This window comes from Marmota flaviventris, chromosome 1, assembly GCF_047511675.1.
Source record: "Marmota flaviventris isolate mMarFla1 chromosome 1, mMarFla1.hap1, whole genome shotgun sequence".
Taxonomy (NCBI): domain Eukaryota; kingdom Metazoa; phylum Chordata; class Mammalia; order Rodentia; family Sciuridae; genus Marmota; species Marmota flaviventris.
In genome coordinates this window covers 68,555,947-68,568,124 of record NC_092498.1, presented here as the reverse complement: position 1 = coordinate 68,568,124, position 12,178 = coordinate 68,555,947, and the positions used below count along the sequence as shown (strand labels likewise).

The 12,178-nt window shown below is 37.2% G+C and overlaps 1 protein-coding gene across 1 annotated transcript in view; it reads right to left on the bottom strand.

Annotated features, from left to right (window-relative positions):
- The window catches only part of Grm3 (glutamate metabotropic receptor 3), an 84,982-nt gene that overhangs the window by 57,575 nt on the left and 15,229 nt on the right, over nucleotides 1-12,178 (bottom strand). The window contains exon 2 of the mRNA XM_027932726.2: nucleotides 6,881-7,736. Coding sequence (XP_027788527.1) covers nucleotides 6,881-7,736 — 856 coding nt within the window. The remainder of the gene's footprint in view (nucleotides 1-6,880; nucleotides 7,737-12,178) is intronic.

Here is a 12,178-nt window from a genome sequence, read left to right as displayed (position 1 = left end):
TAGTAACTATAATAATAGTAATAGCAAACAGCAGCAGAAAGCACAGACCAAAGTCCACAACTAGGCGTCCACTGCATGACCTTAAAATTAGAACCATTTCTCAAGCTCCTAAGACACCAAAGAACAGATGCACAGTGCATAAACAAATAAGTGAGCACATTAGTGGTGCCCTTAGAGGGTTTAAATCTTATTCTTGTAACCCTAGGAAGCTGACCAGAGAGAAAGGGGAAGAAAGAAGTACAGGATATTTATCTTTACGTTTTCGAAATGCTTTTGATCAGGAGAGCTGGAACAAGTTTCTGTGCTTTTGTGGGAACTACAAATGTTCCAGTGGAGGAAGCAAGATCAAGAGCAGTTTGCTCTTTCAGGGACTTCAAAGCCCATTCATCTAAAGATGTGGCCATTACCATTTTGGCTTCCTCGCTGTGCCTTGGATGGCCCTGTACTTTTCAAGAGGAAAGCCTTGCTGGGTTGGGGCCAGCTAAAATGTATTCCTTGGAGTGCAGTGTCCTAGAAAATCTGCCCTGCCTGGCCTGTGCTTTGTGATTATAGTCCCAACCAGGCTTGATCCTCACTCCTATTGGATGAGTCAGGCGCAGAGGTGAATGGGGCAGCAAGCCTGGACTACCCATTTTCTGCATCTGCTGCTCTTCCAGGTATGGAGAATTGTAAACATAAGATCAAAGTTGGGTCCTATCCACCAGGTGCTAGGTCTATGATCTCTGTAGGCAGCTGCTTTATGGTACTAAGAGGTGAGTGGAGGCTGGGGAAATCAAGCAATTAAATAAACAAACAAACAAAATCTGTCATAGCTGTGCATCCTATTTAGTCCTGCTTTGGTCACCAGTAACAGGGGATTGCTCTCTTCACTGTTAAGTCAAGCTCTGGGATTTGGATTTGTTCATGGAATTTAGATCTATTCTGTAAAAAAGCTACACAAAAATTTTCCAATCCCAAACCAAAAGTAAAACCAAAGCCAAAACAGCACAAAAAGCAAAGGGCAATGCCCCAATAGTGTTGCTCCCAATGATCCTGCTTCTATAGTTTGGAGTTATTCTGGAGACTAGAGGCTGGTGTACCTTCCAGTACATAGGGACTGCATCTTTCTTGTTTATTGCTGGGTCCCTAGGGCCCTGGCACACATTTAAATATCTGTGGAATGAATGATTAAATCAGGGCTTTGTTGTATCTTCTATTTATTATGTGATCTTGGACAAATTTCCTCTGAAATCAAATATTTGATTTCTCTATTCTCAAAGATGGTAGGTAGCCCACCCTTGAGAATCACACAGGGGAATGTTAAGAATGAGTCCTGAGATAGTGTCCACTTGAAACTGGATATGTATTGGGTGCTTCTGGTAGTATGTTCAATAAATGGTTACTCTTTTTTTCTTTTGAATTGAGTGTATTCTACTTGCCACGTCACCCTGACAGTTGAGTCCACTTTTGTGTGCTTTAGTAAGTGAAGATAATAATGCTGACATCCTAAATTTCCACCTCTGACAAGTGAGGAGTAGGCACAAAGCTCATCATTCAGGAAGGTCCTTTGTAACTCTATGATTTTATTCTGTTCTACTTTCTAGGACTGATCTGAGAATGAAAAGTGAGAGAGATTGTACTGCACCGTGAACAGAGTGACAGTGACATTGCATTTCTTTAAATGTTTAATAGGCCTCTCTATTTCCTCTGTTCTTAACTGTCTGAGGTAGTTTATGTTTTCCTTTTATATGCTGCACAGGCAAAATTTTACTCAGAATCACTTTGAAAAGTCACATGACATGAAACATAATTCTCATTTAAATATTTACTTTTGAAAGTTGGGATACCATGACTCTTTCACATAGAAAATTTATTTAATTAAAAATTTGCTTTCAAACATCATATTCTAAGGTTTGGGATTTAAGTTCCACCTTCCAAAGTTCGAGTGTTGGATGCACCACTTTGTTCCAATTAGTTGAGCAAGTGGCCCAGGAGCATTGAAGGGATAATAAAATGGAACACAAAAAGAAGCATATCTTAAACCTTTTGATAAGCATTTCCTTAATATCTAGTATGTGCCAGAAGTTGTGTTCAGTTCAGTGTTTGACATCAAAGACATCCTATCCCCAGAGCCTTTGTGTATGTCTAAAAGCAACACTAGATTTGGTAAACTAGATTTCAATCATGGCCCTGCCACTAACCAGATGTATGACCATAGGAAAATGGGTTTCATTTTGGGGAGTTGCCTCTACAAGATGGTGATGAATATCTTCAAGCTCTAATGGTATTTGGTTTTACATTTATCTCAAAGGAAACGATAGAACATAACTGAAGGAGAGTGCTTAGGTAAAAGCAAGCCATTTCCAGAAGTCATATAGTACACTTTTCTTTCTTGAAATTCACTTGTTAATAAATAAAACATATACATTAAATTTTCATGAAAGAATCACCTTATAAATCTGTTGATTGATTTTTTTTCGTTCCTCATTCCTTCAGTAAACATTTATATAATGCCTCTTCTATGCCCGAAACTGTTAGGTATTTGAGATAAGAGATGATATATATGTTCTGTCCCTTGGAAGAGCTCACAGTTCTGGCAATAGAGATGAGAAGAAAATCCTAGTTTGGTTGTGAAATGCTGTTCATAGTAAATAAATATTTACTGAGCACCTATTATGCTGGGAACACACGAGTGAACAAAATCAGTAATGACTTCTGTTTTCCTGAAGCCAAAATGCTAATGTGAGGATCAAACAATAAAGAATAAACACGAAAGTAATAAATGATGTGTGTAGCAGGAGATGAAAAAACCATGAGATCAAAAGAAAGAAGAGCAGGTTAAAGGGAAAAGGGGGCAACTGTGGTGGGAGGGACGCCCTGGAGTTTTCCGGCAGAGGAGGTAATATATAAATAAAGACAAGAGGCAAGCAAGGGAGCTGATTAGCCCAGGGATATGTGGGGAAGAGCACTATAGTCAGAGAACTGTCTGAAAAAAAAAAAAAAAAAAGCCCTGGGGTACAAACAGTGCTTGATGGTGTGCAGTGAGAAAGAGGGAGCTTATGGGACACCAACAGAGCTGAGGGGCGGGGGCAGGTCCAGCAGGGCCTCTCAGGCCTGACGGATCATGTGAAGCCTGAGAACTCCTTGGAGGGTGTGAGCAGAGGAGAGACTTGCTGTGCCTTACATTTTTAAAGGGCATTCTGGCTGTCAGGTAGAGAATAGATTGTGGAGGCTGGTTGGAGGTAGGCTTAATTGGAAGGATAATACGGAAATGTAGACTAGAGGTGTTGGTGGCTGGGACCATGGTGGTGGTCGTAGCCATTGCGATGATGAGAAGGGATCAGATCCTGGATCCATGTTGAAGGTGGAGCCAACAGGATATTTTGGCAGATTGGATGGAAGGTATGAGGGAAAGCAAAATGCCAGAACAATGCGGGAAAATGAGGAGGGGCACTTAATTCAGTTTAGAAGTTCAAGTTAAGTTTCCTTAGCAAATATCAAGTAAATTGACTATTGAAGACACATAAGAATAGAGGCAGATATGGCAGATGGGAACAGGGCTAGAGTGTTCTAGGTGGAAGAACTGATATGTTCAGATGGTAGGAAGGCAAAACAAAGGCATAACAAACATATCTGGGGGAACTACATGTAGTTTCAGTGGAAAGAAGAGTGAATGTGGGGTATACATGGGATCCAATCCATGTCAGAAAACTCACTATTTAGAAGAAATTTAATAAGGCATAGCTCTTCAAAATCTATTTTGCAAAAGGAATATTTAAACTGTGTTAACTTTAAACAAAACTCATGTTGACCAATGCTTGTATTACCTAGTAAGAAAACACCAAACATCAGAGAATATTTTAAACTCTGTGGTTAAAATACTCAGGAGGCCTAGCTTTTTCATCCTGTAAAGGTGAGAGTTATTAGAGAATTGGTTACCACTGTCCCTTTTCAGAAGAATCTTGGAGTAAATGCATTTGGAACAGGCAGATGGCTGAAAGAACTTTTTTGGCCCAACTGAGCAGATTTAGTGTCTGTTAAGTGTTTACTATGTGCCTAGTCCATTGCATCAATATTCAAGTTAGAAAAATAGAGATAACATATCATAAAAAAATGCCAAGCACCTGTTTTGCAACAGTTGACAAAGAAAAGAAACTTGATACTTTTTCAATCATAAGTCAGTAATATGACATTTATGCTTATAATCTTTAATCTATATCTAAATTAAAAATATGTATATATTTAGTCATATACAGGTTACTATGAACTCAAATTGTCATACTATGACCTCCATTCTCTTCTATTTATGTACCTCCTAGTAAAGTGCTAGGTTCTTACAGTCAATCTTCATCTTTTGAAAAAAATCTACTATTCAGCTAATTTAATATCTTGGTACCCTCCCATTAATTATGAATCATCTTGTCTAATTCTTATTGCTAAGCATATTCACCTTGTAGCCGATATACATTTCCTGTATTTTCTATAGTTTTAACCTGCTTTTCATCTTGTTGCTCTCTTCAGAGATGGAGAGGGACTGGTAATGTATGGCAAATTGAAAAGGTTAAAGCAGCACTTTGTGGTCAGGTATGCATAGCCAAACTGAGTTGTTGAACTAGAGCTAGTAATTGAACAAGACAGACAAAAAAGAAGATACTTTTGTTTTATTTATCTTAATAATGGCATTATTTCTTCACTTTTCTTTGGCTTTTAAAAACCAAGCAGTCAGATGAAGGAAAATGTTTTGGTTACATAAATCACCTTGCAAAGGCTCTCTGAAATCTTGAGCTTTCGTGTTGATAAGTGGATATATTTGTCTATTTTCATCAAAGGATTAATGAGCAAACTAGAAAAACAAAGTTAATTAATAAATGTGATGAATAAAGATAAATGGTTATCTCAAGAGTAGTTTGAAGGTGTTAGTATTGAATTATCTTAAGAATTAAATGCATTGTAGATGCTAATTTTGGATAACCCAGAGTTCATTTACTTTTAGAGTAAAGGAATTCTTTTTTAATGACTCTAAGATTCATTTATCTTCTGGATATGTCAATCAGAAGTGATCTGGAATTTTGAGATGAATGTTTATTTAGTACTATTTATATTTATATGTGTATATATGTTATTGTTTCTATATGAATCAATACACATGTGGGAATGCAGAATGCAAAAATTTACGACAACTTTTAATAATCATTCTAATGGTAAGAGGTTATTTCTATCAGATGAATAAGAGGGAAGAGTGACAGTATGGATTTGTATTGCTTTTGTCTCCCTTTGGGGAGAGTGAAGAAAACAAGTTATGCAAAAAAATGCATGATGGCATTATTTGTGTTTATTTTCAAGGCTGCCTGTGGGTGAGAATTCCAGAATAGGAGCTAATGTTCACAGACTTCTCTTGCCTACTGCCAGCAATTTTTGCAGACCACTGTACTTCTTTATTTTTTAAAATTTTTATATTTTTAGTTGTAGTTGGACATAATATCTTTATTTTATTTATTTATTTTTATGTGGTGCTGAGGATTAAACCCAGCACCTCACATATGCTAGGCAAGCACTCTACTGCAGAGCCACAACCCCAGCCCAGACCACTGTACTTCTGAGGCACCACCTTTAATATGGATGTGACACCTTCCAGTTTTGCTTCAATGATAGTAACATATATGTGTATACATTTTCAGGTCTTAGATGATAAATAAATTGATAAAGACTATGTAGTCTTGAATGATTCCCTAAAGCATGAAAGATTATTAGCAATTTAGGCAAATGCAAGTATTGTATCATTTTTGTTTGTGTCTAATATTAATTACCATTTTATGATTTGCATTAAGCCTGAGTTCCCGGAACTAGTCCCTTAATGAAACGATATCTTAGTACAGAATGCAAACCTAAAGATTTTTCTTTTATATGTTAAAGATGCATTAAAATAAAATACAGCTGGGCAGAGTAGTGCATGCCTGTAATCTCAGCAATTTGGGAAGCTAAAGCTGGAGGATTACAAATTCAAGGCCAGCCTCAGCAATTTAGTGAGGCCAAACAACTTAGCAAGACCCTGTCTTAAAATAAAAAGTAAAAAGGTCTAGGGATGTATCCCAGTGGTAAAGCACCCCTGTGTTCAATCCCCAGTATAAATCGATAGATAGATAGATAGATAGATAGATAGATAGATAACAAAACAAATTACTATATTTAGAAATACTCAGACCATATTTAGAAATAAAAGAAGAGGCAGCAAAAGTGTCTTAGAGTGTACTTTGCATGGTCACTACTGATCAAAATGACTTCCATTAATCTCAATTTGATTATATATATTAAAACTCTCAGAAAAAGTTTCACTGAACACCATAAATCGAGAAAAACCACAACTCTTAAAACCTATAGGGAAAGTTTTCTGTATAACAGAAGAAATAAACTACAATCTCTGGGTATCTTTTCAGTTTTGCCCTTAATTAAGCACTGGGAAAAGTGACTTTTTTTCTCTCTCACCCACTGTGAAAGTTATGAGATTCTTTTGCTCAGTCTCCCACAAGGAAGGCTTGGAAGTTCATGTTCCTTAGACAGTTGCCAATTCTGCTAAAGGAGATTAAATGGCCATGTCACATGTGTCATATCCTGCAGCTAACAATGAGAAAGAGCAAATGTAGCATGGCCCACATCCGGGCAGCTACCACAGTGGGGCCATCAGTCTAGGGGACCTTTGATTCTCATATACTAAATCAACTAAGATTACTTAAAAATAAGTAAAAACCTCAAAAAGCCTTCATATTGTACCTTGAATATATGTTCAACAGTTTGAATTTTTCTGGCTCTGAAACAAGGATTTCTGGTTGGGGACAAAGGTATTAGTTCCTGTATGATTCCACCTGTTTGCACCATAGAAGATGATTAAAGGTGCCTTGCTTACCTGTGAAATTGATTTTCAGCAAGTAATCCTTGTACAGCTTCTTTCCATCCAGGATCTTCATTGCATCGCAGAGCTTGGTAGTGTTAGGACAGAGGGTGCGCTGCATTTTGTGCAGGGCATGGGCCATGGCATAGACAGCATTCACCACAAACATGATCTTGGATTCTTGCTCATAGTTGTTGCTGTCAATGGCCAGGTGCTTGTCGCAAACCCGCCTGTGGTTTCTCTTGTTCTGGAGGCTACACTGGAACTTCTGTTCCCAGAAGTCCCGAAACCAGGGGTTGCGATGATTGTTGTAAGGGTTGAGACTCTGGAAATAGCGGTCGAACTGGCGGACAGGATGCGAGGCCAACTCCAGAGTGATGGCACCATATGCCACATGCTCGCTGCCTTTGACAATGCTTTCCTGTGCGCCCCAGCCATCGCTGGCTACCCAGGTGAAGGAAGCATTGACGCGGCTGGCTGCGGCAATGAGCTCGCGTGAATCGTCACTGCGCATGAAGAGGACCACGACTCGCGCATTGGGCTTCTGCAGCAGCTCGCGTATCACACTGTCATAGGACTTGCGGATGTTGGAGCGGCCCACCTTCTCTGCGGTCGCGATGCAGATATTGCGCAGGCGGGCTTCTTGCTCAAAGGCCTCAATCCCAGTCTCTCCGTAGTCGCCCTCAGAGGCCACAGTAGACACGTAGGTCCAGTTGAAGAAGCGCAAGATCTCGGCCATGGCTTTGGCTTGGTAGAAGTCGGGGGGCACGGTCCTGGCAAAGTAATCATAGCGTGATTTGTCGCTGAGTTTGGCACTGGTGGACGCATAGCTTATCTGAGGGATCTGGAAGAGCCTCAGCAGGTTTGCCACCTGGGAGAAGGAGAGAGAGGGAGTTCTTTCTTTAAAACTTCGAGGAAATTAAATGAATGAACATGAAAACTGATAACACCTGCCTTACCTTTGACCAGTACCCTTTCATCTCTAGATCAGCACACTTTTTTTTTTTTTAAATCAGTTCTTGAGAGTATATCAGACCCTTCCCTGGATACTCTACTTGGATATTAGGAAGGTGATCCAAAGCAGGTAGTGCTTGCTCTGGGAAAGTGCATAGTACTAAATGAGAAGGGCACCACCTGGTAGAGTTTTCTAGACTATGGTAAACCCTAGACTAGGAAAAACTGTTCAGATGCCTTCAGTGTGGTTGTTATAAGTTTCTGGGGTCCTGCTAGAGCTCAAACAATGAACTACAGTGAATTGGCCAAATTCAGTTTTTAGACAACTTGGCTGCAGTTGTATAGAAAGAGCCAGGGTGTTTAATTCTCACTTCCCCCTCTTTTGCTAAAAACGGCAGTCTCTGAAAGAGTTTAATTTGGGAACTATGTGCCACATGGACAGTCCAAATTAGACATTTATTATCTAGGTTAAGCAAAAGAAAAAAATCAATTATACTGAAATTCTATTTGGTCCACTCAAAAACTTCGGCATACACTGTTCTAAACTTTTGAAAAACTTGACCAACTTCTTCTGTTTTCATTTTCTTAAAAATTGATTCCGTTTGGACTATGTGAAGGGAAAACATACAAATATGCTATTCTTACAGTATTTTTAAAATTATAAATCAAAGAAGCATTGAGGACATTGTCAAAAATGAACCTCCTTCTTAAAAATGTTTAAAGCTTATTCTGAATCAAAATTTAAGTATCTTAAAAATCAGCTGTCAACAGTATTTTAATGTATTAATTGTAAAAATGAAAAGGAAAGTGACACTAGTTTAATGAGGAGGATTGCATAGAGCATTTATAGAAATATATAATTACGAATACAAAATAATAATGTGTTTTTATTCTCCCAGTCTTCTGAAAACTTTTGTTTCTATACCTACTTTAGTTAAAATATATAATATTCTAAGTGGATGTTAATCAGAAACAACTTGAATATTTTAATGTACTTTAAGTGCATTGAAATGAGTGCTTTGAAATTTTCCTTCTGGAAATTGTGGTTTCACATTTATATTTGACATGTAGGGAGCACAGCTTGAAATAGGCAGCTGTTAGCAAAGAGCATAAGCAACATAAAACAACTGACATCTGAGTCCTGATTAATCATCATTTCATGTGACAAAGGAAACCAGCAACCAAGTTCATACATAGCTACACAGCATGTTATTGAAGATCTGGCCTGCTATTAAAACTAACACTTGATATAGCCCAGAGCTATCAAAATGTTTTCCGTATCTTTTCAAATCCTGGTATTTCTCACTTAATCACAGATTGAATAGCCAGACAATCGAGAGCTTGACACACAACATAATGAAAAATTAGAATTCAAAATATTTTTTTTTGCATTTGGCATTTCAGAATATGGGAAAATTTGGGAGAATGGAGGTGAATGGGTGGACGAAACCTAGTATGCCACGTATTTATTCTTTTCTTACAATCTGGGGGAAAAAATGACCTATACTGACTCATTTGAAAACAGTAGTATTACTTGTTTACTCAGCCTGATTGAAGTGGCAGGTGGCACTGAGACAGTACTATCATTTATTCTAGAATGAGTACCTGGTTGCCATTGGATTAATGTGCCACTTTGACAGGCTTGGTGATAAAGCCCTATCTGTGCAGAGATTTGACTTCATTATGGACTCTCTTGGTAGCACTGGAGAGACCATCTCTTAATGCAATATAGGTACTTTATTCATCTTGAAGTATATTCATCAGGAACTGAACTTTTTAGGGAGACAGAGTATAAAATACACAGAGACATTATTTTCTGACAGGTAGGAACCACAGTGAAAAGATTCTAAATGGCTGGAACTTTCTTCTCCCAGAAAGGCTGGAGTAATGAAGTTGATAAAGAAAACATGTTCTTGTCTTTTGACTGCTAGAATACTATGGCTTCATGTCTACCTCTCTGGGACTTCTAAGAACAATTCACAATCAACGAAGAATACACAGGAAAATGAGTTTGACAACGAACTTGAGATATAATGACAACATGGAAAAGTGCACAATGAACTGAAGCCTGTATAGGAAGACTGTGGGCTAGAATAAAACCGCAATCATTGCCATCATTAGGAAAGTTATATATAACTTTGTGCATGTGTGTTTAATGAGGAGACTACAACCAACTCTAGGAAAAGAAGACATGTTTGGTGAATTAAAACATTAAGATGGAACTCTAATAAATATGTATAATCTCAATTGGATCACCTATATGAATAGCATGGGCCAATAACATAGTTCAAAGTTATGATATTCAGACTTACATTAAAAATACATTTAATACAAATAAGTAATCAAGCCAAGCATCATAGAACTACTTTTATCATAGTGAGTTGTTCCTTTTAAAATTAATTTCTTTAGATTATAAGAATAAACATGATTAATTTAAAAATAAATACTACAGAAGGTAGAAGGCAGTAGATTATTAATGTCTTTTCTTTCCTTCCTTCCCCTCCCTCACCTTATACCAACCTGATTTCTAGAGAAGAACAATGTTCATAGTTTGTTTAATACATTTTAAAAATGTGTTTGTTCTGTTGTAAAACCAGTTACCAATGTATTGAGTATGTGTATATATTGTCTTCTTTGATATTTATAACATCCCTTTGTGGTGGATATTATTATCTCTATTTTAATATGTAAAAACTGAGTTCTACAAGGTGAGGAAACATTTCATAGTTGTTTGGCTAGAATATGGAAGCAGATTAAGATATAAAACCAAGTCTTTTGACTTCAAGTACCATGGTCACCCCTTTACAACTTCTTCTTGTCCCTATACTGTGTGACCATCACCTGAGACTTAAAGCCCAGAAAGACAGGCAGATGGGAAGAACAAGAGAGCAATGTCATGATACATACCATAAATTGCTTAACTGCTATAAGTAGGAGCTTTCTTTTTAATGTAAAATTTTAAATTAGGTTTGGGAGGGGGTGTCCAGGCAGTTGTCAGCTGAGTCCTCTGTTCTATTTGTCTAAAAGTTGAGCATTTAAAACATTCATTACTGTCCATATGGTTTATTTGAGAAAGCATGAAGAAATAAGGGAAACTCCTACACACTGGACATTACTTTGAATGGTAAAGGAAGAATCATTTTATGATAGGGAAGTAATGTGAAATCTTGAAAGAAAGTTACCCAACATGTTATTATTAGTAGGAGAGGAGGAAGGAAAACCAGGATCTAGTTATAGCTGTTTTAGAAAAAACACATTTTAAAAGAAGAGATATGCTTCATATAGACACAGATTCTAAAAACGAATATAGCATAAGAGAGAGGAAGATTTAAAAAATAATTCATATAATACAGAATAGTTTTAACAAGACATAGAGGATAAGAGCTCCAAAAAATATGCTGGGTTGTTGGCTTGCACTGGGACATTTGATTGTGAAAACAACTAGTGACTGGAGATGGTAGATATGTTGGGGTCATCCCCATGCACAATATAAAAGACCAGCATGAACCTGTGAGAAAGAGAGGCACAAAAGCATAGAATGTGGAAATGGAACAAATTTTTTGTTGTTGTCATTATCTTTTGAAATTATGTTTCAGAAGAAGATGTGTAGGAAGAAATAGAACTAATGGATAGGAAAGTTGATTCTATATCAGTAAAAGAAAGTCACTGTTCAGACCCTCTTGCTTTCTCATTCTCCCCATTAAGGATGAATCTAACATAGAAATAGTAATATAAGTAGTATGAAAAGGCTAACTCACACTAAGGTAGGAGAAAAACCACAAGAAAAGTTCCTAATCATATTGTGTTTGTCTTTAGCAAGGAGTTTTGGAAGAAATTTTAGGTTAAATCATGGAATCATTATAAACAGTCATTGAGAAATCAATGACAGGATGACTGAGGATAAAAGGGGGTGAAGAAGGGAAAACTCAGAAAATATAAATCAAAAATAAGTATAAGTCAACGAGCATGATATGTTTTCCTAGCACTGAATTTTCTGAGAACATATAAACACTTAGAAATGAATCAGGCAATTTTTAGGAGTCAGCAAGGGTTCACTGAGAGTGAATTCTTTCAGAAAGACTTCTTTTCAACATTCATTGAACCCTTTAGGCAAGAATTGTAGCTAGGAGGACCATGTCTTCAACAAAGTATTGGTGACGTTACTTGGATTTGTGGGTGAAATGAAAAGTTATAGGAGTTGGATAACTAAGTTAAATATATTCAAAGAGAGCAGCTTTGAAGAAAGCTGTATATGGTGGTCCAGTAAGATTGATTGTTTTATCAATGCTGTTGGAGAACATATAAATAAGTTCCAAGGTATTACATTTTAAAGCTGGAAGAAACCAAAAAAGATAATTT